Source organism: Anoplophora glabripennis, unplaced genomic scaffold, assembly GCF_000390285.2.
Source record: "Anoplophora glabripennis isolate ALB-LARVAE unplaced genomic scaffold, Agla_2.0 scaffold243, whole genome shotgun sequence".
Classification (NCBI taxonomy): Eukaryota; Metazoa; Arthropoda; class Insecta; order Coleoptera; family Cerambycidae; genus Anoplophora; species Anoplophora glabripennis.
The window spans coordinates 671,170-685,060 of NW_019416329.1; the positions used below are offsets into that span (position 1 = coordinate 671,170).

At 30.6% G+C, this 13,891-nt stretch overlaps 1 protein-coding gene across 1 annotated transcript in view; it reads left to right on the forward strand.

Annotated features, from left to right (window-relative positions):
* Positions 1 to 13,891, forward strand: part of LOC108907999 (elongation of very long chain fatty acids protein AAEL008004) — a 65,531-nt gene that overhangs the window by 46,710 nt on the left and 4,930 nt on the right. The window contains exons 4-5 of the mRNA XM_018711889.2: positions 4,722 to 4,802; positions 6,262 to 6,424. Coding sequence (XP_018567405.1) covers positions 4,722 to 4,802; positions 6,262 to 6,424 — 244 coding nt within the window. The remainder of the gene's footprint in view (positions 1 to 4,721; positions 4,803 to 6,261; positions 6,425 to 13,891) is intronic.

Below are 13,891 nucleotides of genomic sequence, written 5' to 3' on the forward strand. Positions count from 1 at the left end.
GTCTTTAAATTTAAAAGTGTTATTTACATATACAGGGTGGGCCACCAGTAACGCCTCGGTCGCTAGTGACCAAACGGCAAATGTTATAGAAACCTGTTTAGGTGGGTATGTGTAGGTTGATTACGCCTACATTTTAAAAATATTTTGAGATGTACAGGGTGTCCAGGAAAAGCGTACCATATCAAAGTTATGTTTTTTTAAATGGAACACCCTGTATTTTACTGCATTTTTGAAAGCTCCGTAAAAAAATAGGTGAACTTTATTAAAGGTTCTGCATACCTAGGACTTATAGTTTGTGAAATATTTCAATTTTAGTGAAAATGCAAGCATAGTGTAGAAATTTAATTTAGTAATAAAAATATATTTTTAAGGAAGCAGCTTTGGAGGGTCTATTTTAGATGCTTGAAGTTATAAATTGTTATATTTGTCGTCACTTAGTATTATACAGGGTGTTCAAAAAACTGCTGAATACTTCTCTCAACTTTAAACAGCATTAACTTGATTATTTTAAACGGAACATCCAGTATATTTTTACTTTGGGAGTTGGGAAATTTAAAACTCTTTTAAACTGTGTATAGGTTCCCTATAGCTATCTCTAACGGTATTGGAGATATTTGTGCCGTTTCGTTTTTATCGATTTTTTTTGTAAGATGTATCTACGTGTCTTTATCGAGATCTTTACTGAATTGGTTTGGGTTATTCTCGCTCACTTATATAGTTTGATCAATAAACATTGAATAAAAGTCATCGTAGAAACCCTTGTTTCAACTCAATCAACAATAGTGTTTTCGATTTTCAAATTTTTAATGTCAATTAGATAAAAAAACGCAAATATTTTCAAGTCATTCAGAAGCTCTTTTGAAAAGTGATTAAATTAAAAATTAAAGTATAATCTAAAAGGGAGTTGCACTTCCAAAAATTTGAAAAGTTGTATTAAAAGTAATTGTACATTGACGAAACAAAAAATTATCCATAAATGCATCTACGTTTTATTATTAAATTATGTCTGAAAACTAAATTACTCTTTTTTGTCACTGACATTTTTATTATTTCATTCGGAGTCTGAGCTACTGCATTTCTCTTTATTTCAACAATCATGACTGTTATTGTAATACTACGAGTAAAAACAACTGTACTGTATAATAAAAATTAAACTCACTGCGGTTATTCAGTCGAGAAAAGTTCATTCTCCTAAGAGTTAAATAAACTGAAAATATAAATAAAACCTTGCTACTGTTATACCATTAACCGTGTGAATGAAGTAATTTATCTGTGAAAGATATTTTATAAATTATGAAACGCGGTTTGTCGAGGTCATGTAGCAAGTACCGTTTATATAATACCAATTCGCTGGTAGCTAGTACCATTGCCAGTAAACTTTCTCTACAAGGACGTTCGTTGCCATCGCAAGGTCAATTATCGTTTCATGGACGTAGAGAAAGTGAAAAAAAAATGTTTACCGTTGTATAATGCATGTATGATATTTATATAATAGCAATGTCAAGGTTAAACGCACGTTATGAGAAACTTTGTAATGGAATGAGGGAGGCACTGCATTCAAATTTATTTGTAGATATGAACTAAATTCTGCAGATTATATATACACTGTTTTCATTGTATTTAAAGATTGTACAGGGTTATGTAGTATATTGTTATAAAGGTTATTCCACCTCAGCTTCCTTATTTTTAAGTTTAGAAGAGTAGTACTAACTCAAAAAGAAAGTTGTACAGCTAGTTTTTCTTGTGAATACTGAATTTTGTACAAGTTGTTTGTATAAAAAGCGTAACAAAACAAACACATATTTTTCAATGAAGATCCTATATCTGAACAAAACTTTTTTTTGGAGATTACAATGATGTCATATTTGATGGGTCTGCTTGTAATTGTAAGAGTAAGGTAGTGTCGTATCAAGGTCCTTGTTATTGGTCCTTGAGGAATTGGGTTACTATGGACTTCTACAACAATGTACAGTAGGTACTTGCGGAATAAACGTTATTGAGGACCTCCCGTTAGTCAGCTTCTTTCCTGCTTTGTTCACTTAAAGCTTGGAACTTGGAATCTGATATTTGGAGAGTAGTCTGTTGTGGCTACTTAAGGTCTGATACCCTCTTGGTGGCACTTTTCGTAGATACTTTCGACTGAGCCTTTTTGCACTGTTTTGTTTTGGAGCACTTCTTGTTTTGTATTTCACACTTGTTGGTTTCTTTTCACTGTCTTTCTTTTTGATTTATTGAGTACGTTTGTATAGATCCCGGGACGGTAGGAAAGCCTTTGTGGTTATAGCAACTAAGATAATAATTTGTACTGAATGCAAAAAAGTTTAATGAATATTGTGTATAATATTGGCTTGGTAACATGCTATACAGGCTATTATAAATTCGCTTCTCACCACAGGGATCTCGGAAACGGTAAGAAAAACGAAGTAGCTTAAATGGGGCAAAGTTACATAATCATAGGACCAACATTATGCCTTTAAAAAATCAAGGCTAGGATTGACATTTTGGAAATCCGTTTTTGTTTCGTTTCAGCCTTGTTTGAAGTGATATTGAAAAAAAAGAAGAACACTTTCTCATGACAACGTTTTGCCCTGTACATGTAACGTTTCCATCATCAACTAATTTTTTTTAAACACGACTCTGGAAATTTTATTACATTTTTTGCAAACCTTCATGACCTCCAATACTGTACTGCCTCAGTTCGAACCAAATTCAGACGCTTTATCTCGAAAAATCCATCTTCAATGTATTTTTTCCAAAATTATCTAAATTTTTATTTAGATTCCTGTTTATTGAATACACTCCAAGTGTCGTTAGACTCTGTGAAATCCACCTAGTTATTTAAACTATTACCATCACACGTTACAATAAATCATTATTAAAGTTTTAATCCCGTGCTCATAGTTATTTCTAGGTTGCTCGAGTGCTTTCTAGGTTGTTCGAGTGCTCAGAATTCAAACAAACTTCGATCTAATTTGTTTCAGGATATTCATACAAATACATATGACATGCTCTTTCATAGTTGCGGTTACAGGTATAATAAATTCCGATCATATTACGCTTATATTCATTTTCAACGTTTGCCACAACGGAAACGTTTTTGAACATTTTTTTTAAAGTTATTTGAAGTTTTGATTGTTCATATGCATTTTTAAGAATTAATTTTTGTCATAATGAAATTAAAATTGTAATAATGTTTTAATATTGACGCAACAACTTATCGAGTTATGTATGACCAGAATGGTCTTCTGTATATACAAAGGGACGATAATGAATTAATAGTCGTACAATACGTATTGGTCAGACACTTCGACCTGGTTAATGATCTGTAGATGACCAGGGTCGAAGTTCAAACACAGCTATTGACATATTACGAACTTTTGAACTTCGAGCTGCCTTGGAACGGAGGAATTTCTGTCTTTCCTTGGGTGATTTTGATCCGTCATAGAAGGTGGGTTGCCTTTTATTTTCAGCTACGTCGTCGTACTGTGGATCATGTCTTTGGTGGTCACTAGGCAGTTTCTGAGAATTTCTGGCTGATTATCATAAAATTTGAAAAATCAGTGATTTTCTTGTCTTTCCGTGATAGACTCGCTGGTTCTGTCAATAGCATCGGGCTCTGTGACTATTGTCTGCTCTAGTTTGGTGTATTCGGAGCGGCTTTGGACTCCGTGGATATCTCCGGCAACGGAATTTAAACGACCGGTGAAAATTATGATTCTCGACCGGTGATGCGGTTCTGTCTGGGTCATCAAACGTACATCGCTCTATACTTTTGGAGTTATTTCGAAGCTTCGCACACGACAGAAAATTTGAATACAGATTAATCTGTAGCATAGCTATTAGGTCTTTGTCCGATCTATTACTCTTACGACATGTTCTAATAGCTATACCTTCCTTACCATTTCAACTAACCATATCACGGCAATTGTACAAAAATCTATTTAAATATAACATAATACTAAGTGTCCCAGAAAGGTTAAGACATAACTTTATTTTCTATATATTGTTGTGATATATTATACTTAAATAAATAAAGACTGTTCTAAATAAGAAGTTTCGATCTAAACAGTTTCAGATTGATAAAAAATATTGATTAGTAATACCACATTCAGAGGTAAATTCACATTACACTAGAAAGGAATGAACTCCTCGAAATAGTGGAAAATATAGATATCTACATTTTTTTTATAAACACTAAAATCATATAAAAACATAAAATTTGAAAAGAGTATATTTTAAACATTTGTACGTAACTAAATTCTAAAAAAGGTAACAATGAATAACGTTGTTCTTTCTTTCCTTTAAACTTGAATTGCAAATGTTATGTAGAGCTGTAAATGTAAACAACACTCATAGCAGATAAGTATCAGTGACCACTCCAGTGACCAGAGTAGATCACAGCATCCTTAAATATGGTTGATTTGTAGGCTTTTGTGACGGTCAATGGTTGAAAGTTTCTAAAGTTTCTAAGCTAGTTGCCGCGTCGTTGGTTTAGAATTGATGTTCCGAAAGATATATCGCTCTCTTCAAAAGATCATTATAATTTTATGTTCACTGAAAACGAATAGCAGATTTACGCTTTTGACTATTTCTCTTGATAAATGAAAAATGTAAACAAATGTCTTTATATCGATTTTCTTACAAATTCTATTTCTGTATTGTTCTTATACTTCCTGTATAAGTTTTTATTTTTACTAAAGTAATTAAATGTTTTGTTACAGCATTTAGTAAGTGGATGGTTTTGGGATTATAGCTATAAATGTCAACCTGTGGATTACTCAAATAACTACAAAGCACTTAGGGTAAGTATATACTAAATTTCAGTTATACGTTATAATTCATTCATTTTCAGTCACACCAAAAATAACAGCTATATATACCGGGTATCCAAACTGGCGGATGCACTATATTTTTTGCGATTCAAAGGTACATTTGAAACACTTTTATGATGTTTTAACTAAAATTTATTTCGTCAAACTTGAAATTTTAAACGAAATAAACATAAATATAAGTCATATTTAAATTTCGAAAATTATGAACGCTTTTGATTCAATCGAAAAAAAAGAAAATGAAAAGATAGAAAATGATTTATATATCAAATAAGATCATGTGTTGCCAAGTTGTCTAGGGGTGACTGGTTTGGGTTACCCGGTATGTATAATTTCGTATATTTCGCTGTTTATATTTATATCGAACCAATTGACAATAACGTAGAAAGATGTAAAATAATGAAACACATGTGCAAGGATGCAATATTAAAATTATTATCATTAATATAATTTTTCTATGATCTTATTCTTAAACGTGACAAGAAAAATGTGTCGAAAAACTGAAAACGATTGTCTGATATTCAACACAGATATAGTAGTTTAACCGTTCCAAATTTTATTAAAATAACTAAATGATTTTCTTATTTAAAAAGAGAATATTATTTCCAGTGACCTACTTTTTATAAAATAAATATTAATTATCCATACCCCTCATCAGCGTTTGCGTGTTAAACGTTTCAAAATCGCTATTCATGATTGCAAAAGTTCTTCCGCTTAAAATGCATTGTTAGAAAAACAGTCCTAAGATATTACTGAAAACTTATATGCATATTAATATAAAGTCTGATAATAGTTAGCAACCAAATAAAATCAAAGGTGGATCTTGAAAAAGTTGCTAATACATAAAAAATTTGCTTTTTCATACTGCTTCGACGTCCACTCATTAATTCCACGAAAAGTAAAATTAAGTAGGACATAAATACCTGTTAATAAATTATCGTGGCAGCATTTCTTATGATTATTACAACGTCAATTTTAATTAATTTAACATTTATTACTACTACTACTTATATTAGTAAATTATTCGAGTTTTTTGCTTTTATTAAGAAATGCGTTGTAACCAAAGCCTAACTTTTATTACCGGTGATATTCACCTTAGTGACACTCTTAATATATCAATATAAAACAGGGCATAAAATATGGTTATTCTAGTAGAAATAATTTATAATACGTTTAACTTTCTTATTATTCTGTCATTAATAGTAACATTATTGAAGATTATTGCACAACAGTTACTGATTATTGTCAACGATACAGTTTTCCAATAAACCTTTTTCATGTTGGTTTTTTCTTATTTGTAAATAAGAAAAGAGTAAAAAAATAACATACGGATTCAGTTTCAAACCATTTTCTCATTCCATTTTAAATCTTCAGATCACAACGGCATCAAACTGTTCCCAGATAAAATTTTTCTAACAATGTCATGTTGTAGATGGCCAACTTGTGCTGGTGGTACTATATATCTAAGCTAACCGAATTCGCCGACACGCTCTTCTTTGTTCTACGTAAGAAGGACAGTCAGGTCAGTTTTCTCCACCTCTATCACCACAGTTTGACGCCCTTGGAAACATGGATCCTCGTTAAATTTATTGCTGGTAAGTATTAGCTTACCTCTTCAAAATAAATCAAATTGTTCGATCAGTACTCAGTATTAGCAAATGTCATTTCATGAAAAAAAATGCGTTACAGAAAATGGTTTTATCAATGACACAATTTGCTTCAACACTAACAAAGCTCTATTTTCTTTTTATATCAACAAATACGTATACTTCTTTCTTCTTTCTCATCTTTAAAGAAGCATTCGAATATCTACAAACAACAAGTTATGTTTTGTTCACACTTTAAGTTATACCCGTTAATTCCTTCAAATATTTTTGATAAAGACTTAGTGTTTACTTCAATCCACTTACTAATAATTTGCGTAGAGTAACTATAGATCCATAACCATATCAGGAAACTCTAAATTACATTCACCATTTCAGTTAACAATTATAACACCATTACAAGCTATTTTGGTACAATTTCCAGCCTAGGTAGATAAGTGTATATTCTGTCGATAAAACCCCACCGTTATAAAACTATAAAGTACTATATAAAGCTAGAGTATATCAACAGGTTTGAAATAAAAAAAATACGAGGGTGTTTCCATAATATAGTATTAAACGAAACCATAAGATGTCATTTTAAGAAAAACGTTGTCCAAGAACTTGGTCACAAAACAGAAGGGTCATAAAAGAGCATTACCAAATGCACATGCTTTTAAATAATTCCGAAATGACTAATTAAATCTGAGTCAAACTCGCTTTAACTGCTGATTTAGATAGATAGAGGAACACTTTTTTCCCTATTCGGTGTGGTGAAGATACAGTCTAAAAAAGTTATTCTTTACATTTGCAATAAGATAATACATTTTTCTAAAATGGTGTTGAATTTAAGCAACTTTGAACCGCCTGTATTATCGTCTTCATATGTAAATTTCCTTCAAACTGTAAACGAATTTTGATTGCTTCAGTACCAACTCCCATTTCGTCCTTCCGAAAAAAATTAAATTTAAAATCAAGAAAATAATAAAATGGGCTATAATTTATTACTTTAAATAAAAACACCTAAATAAGAGAACTATTGTTGTACCTTGTTGTTGCATCTTTGGATATTAAAAATTAATGGCACATTAACTGACTATAACTGGACATTTGCAATTGGCATAAACCCATAAATACAAGTTAATGAGTAATAAAACACCTGCAGAAAAACGATTCCCTATTAAATTCGAAATAATAATAAACTTTTAACATGGTGAAAGAAGACATGCGTACTGAAATTACGTTCTTCATAACTTAATTATGATATGGTTGATAATTTCAATGGTAACAGATGTTTAATGTACAATTTTCTGCAGTCGCCGTTTAAATGAGTTATACTACTAAAGATTTAAGTGAAACCCATTCATGTTATATAACTCTTGATTCAACTTTAGATTCTAAATTACAAATAATTGCAATAATCATCTGCATCTTGCTGTAAACTGTAGACCAGCTCGTTGAACTCCAGGTCTGGACTAGATAAGTTTTACAAAAATACATGCGAATATTAAATGTAAACGAGTGCATTACTAAAAATTAATTTTTTAAATTTTAATTTAACTTATAAAGCAACTACCTACACATTTTTAGTTGGTTTACTACATTTTTTGTATTCGAAATACAACTTTTTGCAAATCAAATTCAAGCTCTTCCTCTAAAACATTTAATTTTTTAAGCTTTAAACATCAAATCAAATATTTTTCAGTACATATTAAAACGGATATTGTAATGTTTTTTGCTTTTTTAAGACAAACATTATTGGGACAATCATATTGAGATAATAATAAAAATTATAAACCTATTTATTATATGTTTCATTCCTAATACGATGAATTTCATTTTCAAGGGGGTAAATTTGATTTTTAAGACCTTCAATATACAGTGCAAATTCTACCTGTTAACAAAGAAAATACGACTAATTATATATACTTTTTATATTTTATAACTTTAAGATCTACAATTACATGTAATTGTTTATTCAATGGCATTGACGTAATATTATAAATTGAGAGATCAGTTTTTGTGACGATATTACATGACAAATATTTTGTGGTCGTAACGATTCTCAAAATCAATTATTTTGCCTGTCAGAAGGTAAATTACATCAAAATAAATGACGTTGAAAAAAAAGAAGCTTATTTAGAATATGTTTCCTTTTAACTATTATGAATTAATTTTAAAATTAAGATCATTAGTTTTTATTTCTGTTGACGTATTACACTTATAATTGCTATAAACTGAATAAACACGTTCTCAGTTATTTACCTACCATTTATGTTAATTATAAACAACATAATTACAAATGTGTTTATTTGCTTTAAAAAATAGGTGTATCTTATTTATCTTCTGCATCAGTCAGTTTAATTACATACTGAAAATGTTGTTATAACAAAGAGAGTAACCAATAATAATCTCTTCCTTCCCTTTCACTCCCTGTAAATATGTTTATGAATCTATTACATATATACAGTATGGTGCAAATGAAAGGAATAAATCAATTATTTTGTAAATTGGCGACTTTGGAATAATCCTGAAACAGGTCAATTTTATTTTTAAAAATGCCTTCTGCGAGCTATTTGTTTTACATATGACGTCATCTGTGTGACAGTGATGACGTCATCGATGTTTTATTTTAAATACAAATGGGTCTAAGAAAATTACAAGACCTTTCAAAGGAGCTATCGCTTGACCCAAATTTGTATTTAAAAAAAAAACATCACTGTCACACAAATGACATCATGTGTAAAATAAATATCTCACAGAACGCACTTATACATATATACTTAAACTCTAGAATAGATTAATTATATCAAAAGTGTTTGTCCATTTTTATTGATTCTGAACGCAAATAACAACTGTAGTTAAATGCGCACTTGTATACAAAACGTATTCATTCTAAAGTGGGTTTTCCGCAAATGTTATTTTTCATAATTTCTCATAGAATTTTATGATTCCACGCGTCTAACCAAGGTCTAAAATATAAGATTTACGAATAACAAACTTATTTTTTACGCTCTTTTTATATTTGCCATTTCACGATAGTTTTTATTTTTTCCAGATTTTCTGTCTATAATTTTTTACAGTAAGTGTCCTTTTTGTCCTTAGTGCACTCCTGGTGCATCATGTGTGCACCGAAAGAAATAGATATTTATGTACAATGCAGAACTTTCTAACCAGTTCTGTAGAATTCGTGTTTTTCAAACAGAAATGGCAACACACTCGAAGCAAGTTGGCCAATGATTAAACAATTATTATTAGTGGGGCGATGCCTAAAATATTGAGGCTGTTAAATGGTAGAAGCCGTTTCATACAATACTTGTAATTTAGTTAAGAGAAAAAGTAAGACTGTGTAACACAATTATAAATTTAATAAAATGTGGGACAGTAGGTTGTTAAAAAGACTACGAATAATATTCAATCATATGCATTCGATTACAGTGTTGAGAAAGAATATTTATCGTTTGATTGAACTCTTCTTTAATAATAATTTATCAAAATTTTGACATTGCAATCTTTATAAATTATTATTAAATTGCACATAAACAGCAAAAATGACAAGAAACTATTTTCGTTCACAATAAAATTTTCATTTAAAAAATCACTTTTTTCCAGTGCCAAAGTTTTTGAGATAAATGTAATCAGCACATGTCTAAGCCACTGGTTTGAGTTAAGAATTATTTTTTTCACATTGAATGCCATTTGATTAATGTATTTCTTTCGTAAAATTTAATTTCAATATTTTTATTTATTCAGAAAATATTTACGCATATTACAATTTTTCAGAAAAGTAACAGCCTATATATCAAAGGCGGGGGGATTTCAATAAATTATTTATAACATTATTTTTACTATTCTATGAATCCCTAAATTTTGTGTTAAAATTCGGGATCCCTTTTACACAGGTATATTTGTATTTATTTAAAAAACATATTTTTCTTAGATATTATACAATAGTTAAAAATAAATTAGATAAAACTATTAAATGATACAAATATACAAATCAATGTCATTTCAATAATTGTATGATTTTCGAAGTCACAGAAAAGAGAATTGTTTTTCTGGTCTGGAGGTCAGACTATATCTACTACATGTTTTTGGGGTTGCTAAATCAGAATCCGTGATCCATTAACCCCATCACGTCAGGTTTTACCAATAACCCCATATCCTCATAACCCAAGCTGTCAAGTCTTATTACATATAACGATCCTGTAAAGGAAGCTGTTCTCCCACAGTAATCCTATAATCCTATACATTTATCCCCAATCCTGCTAACCCCATAACCGAATAATCATAACCCCATAACTGATAACTCCAATAACCACGTTACTCAATAGTTTGACTTGATCTCTCATTGCGAGATATGTCAGCGATATATAAACAGAATATATTTAACCCTATAATGTTCCAACTCCCCAACCCCATAACAATATAACCCCATAACTCCAATAACCACGTAACGCAGTAAACTGGGAGCCAATAACGATATAGATGTTCCTTGCACCAAACAATCGAACTACTGGTTAACGTGGTTATTGGAGTTATGGGATTAAAGAGCTATGGAGTTAGGGGGTTGGAAGATAATAGGGTTGTTTAAATTCTGTTTATAGAGCCCTGTGATGAGAGATCAAGTCAAGCTACTGAGTATAACATGGTTATTGGAGTTATCGGTTATGGGGTTATGGGATTATACGGTTATGGAGTTAGGAGGTTTGAGGTTGAATGTTACGCAGTAGTTCGATTGTTTGATGCAAGGAACATAGTCTATATCGTTATCGGCTCCCAGTTACTGTGTAACATGATTATTTGAGTTATGGAGTTATGGGGTTAGGGGTTCGATGATTATTATAGTCATACTCATACTCATACTCATACTCATACGCATACTGTTTATTGCCCATCTATATACATGTGTACACTTTAAGTCACAATAAGTCACATTAAGAAAGAAAGTAGGGTTAAATATATTATGTTTATAGAGCCCTGATATATCCCACGATGTGAAATCAATTAATTCATACTAATAAGAAACGTGGTTATTGGAGTTATCAGTTATGGGGTTAAATCGAACAATCGTTCGTGGGGTTAGGGGTTTTGAAGATAAATGTATAGGATTATAGGGTTATCGTGGGTGCATGGCTCCCTTTACAGGATCGTTGTATGTAATAGGACTTGACAGTTTGGGTTATGAGGTTATATGGGGTTATTGGTAAAATCTGACGTGATGAGTTTAAATAGATCAGAGATTCGGATTCAGCAACCCGAAAATATGTGGACATAGTCTAACCTCTAGATCCGAAAAATATGTTTTGTGTGGCTGTGTTATTGAATAAAGTATGTAAAACAATACATATGTACTGAGATTATGTTCAGTGCAGTTTTTTAATAATAATTGCAAACTCTCAAGCCCCTCTTAATTCTAATGTCTTATTCAGCTTTTATTTTAAAATATTTCAAGGCTTTATCTACTAATTTTACTAATATCATGTTTTGTCTGCTTTTCAAATAACTGTATTTTTTTATTAGATATAGATATTAATGTCCTGTGTGGATGCTTTTCATTTTTGACAACTGAGACACTTCCATGAGAAGTAGTAAATGAGCCAAGGAATCCAATTATTAATGATAATATTTTATTTTCTATTACGTATTACTTGATGACGAGGTTTTCATCAAAACCTTGTTTGCTCATATTCATTGTTACAAACTAAATAAATCAAATGCAACAAATATTTTTTACACATATGCCAAGTTTAAATGTATTTTAAAAGTCAAGGGTAACCACTTCAGATCATAAAACACAAAATTCAATTTTTTACTTCCTCACACGTGGATGGAAAGTTCAAATTAATCTTCTATCATTTTTGCTGGTCATGATAAATCTTAGAATAGTTTAAAAAATAAAGTAATTTGTATATTTATATTTTGTGGTCGTCAAAAGACAATACTTTTATTTTACGTTTTCACACTGAGTAAAACCCAGATATCTCTTAAATCACAGCAACATAGTCCTTAAATTATGTTCTGATAGGACACAAATATAGTTACACATAAATATCTTTAAAAATAACATAAACCAAAAAAATCTGCTAATCCAGATAGAATACATTGTCATACATTTAAAGCGGGTAAACACATTATTATAATAATAGTCCACTGTTATAATATTTCAAAAAATATAAAACATAGTATATTTCCTAGTCGAAAGGACAAGAGTAACTCATATACCCACATAAAAATAATGACAAGAATAACAATTATTTGCACCAAAAATACCAATCATCAAATGCACTAGACGCCCCTAAATCCTTTTTATATAGCCGCAGAAATTAAGCCTAGTTAAAGATCATTTAAATAATAGGAGATCTTTGTTGACTACGATCACTCACAGTCGAAATTCAAAAAACTTCAAAAAATTAATAGAATTGTGAAAATTTCCTTTGACATACAGTGCAAAGCAGATAGAGACGACCCAACCTAACCACAGAAGTGAAACCAAAACTATAGGGACTATGACTAGGAAATGAATATTTTAAATTATGAAAAGAAAGAGCTCAGGTACAGAAGATAAGTGCCATTAAATATTATCAAATAACAAAATTTAAATCCATATATTTCAAAATTTTAATGTGTTTCATTGAACGTATAACCTTTTAATTGAAACGATATTTGTTATTAATAAATGGGCAACAATTACCTTCGAGAATTGATTATGACATAGCCAACTTTACTTTCACTTACACAATAAAAGATTAAAATACAAATATTAGAAAATAAGAAGAGCTTCTTAATTCATCGAAGTAAAAAATTACATTTTATTTTTTAAGTAAATTTACTTCTTTCGTATCGAACGTACAACGATTAGAGCAAAGTAATTGAAACGTGAACTGTTGCAACAATTGCATTGTTTTCATTAAATATTTAGAGCAAATCAAACAATTTCTATATTGCTAAATAAAAGTGATTCCATTGTTTTATAATATCTTCCTCACACATGTACTGAAATTGAAGAAATTTAGTAAAATGTAATGGTTTATTAAATTTTGTATTACGTACTGACAAGGAAGCCAGTCTACAGGGTAGGAAAGTACCGATGGTCTATCTGAAGTTACGTGAGAGCGATAAAGTAAGGCATAGAAATCCATGCGATAGAGAAGGATGGCTATAATGAAGGCCTCTCAAAGTCACCGCTCGTTTCGCCCTTCCACAAATAAGATCCACTTCTTATTTGTGGAAGGGCGAAATGGGCGTTGACTATTAGACGCCTTCATTATAGCCATCCTTATCTATCACATGAATTTCTATGGCTTACTTTATCACTCTCACGTAACTTCTGATAGACCATCGGTACTTTCCTACACTGTATATCTGATGACTTTCCTGATGAATGATATTTATTAGATATTGGGAGTGTAATACAGTTTCCCACAATATCATTAGTTAACAACAAAATGCCTCAAAACATACGAAATTCTAATTTTA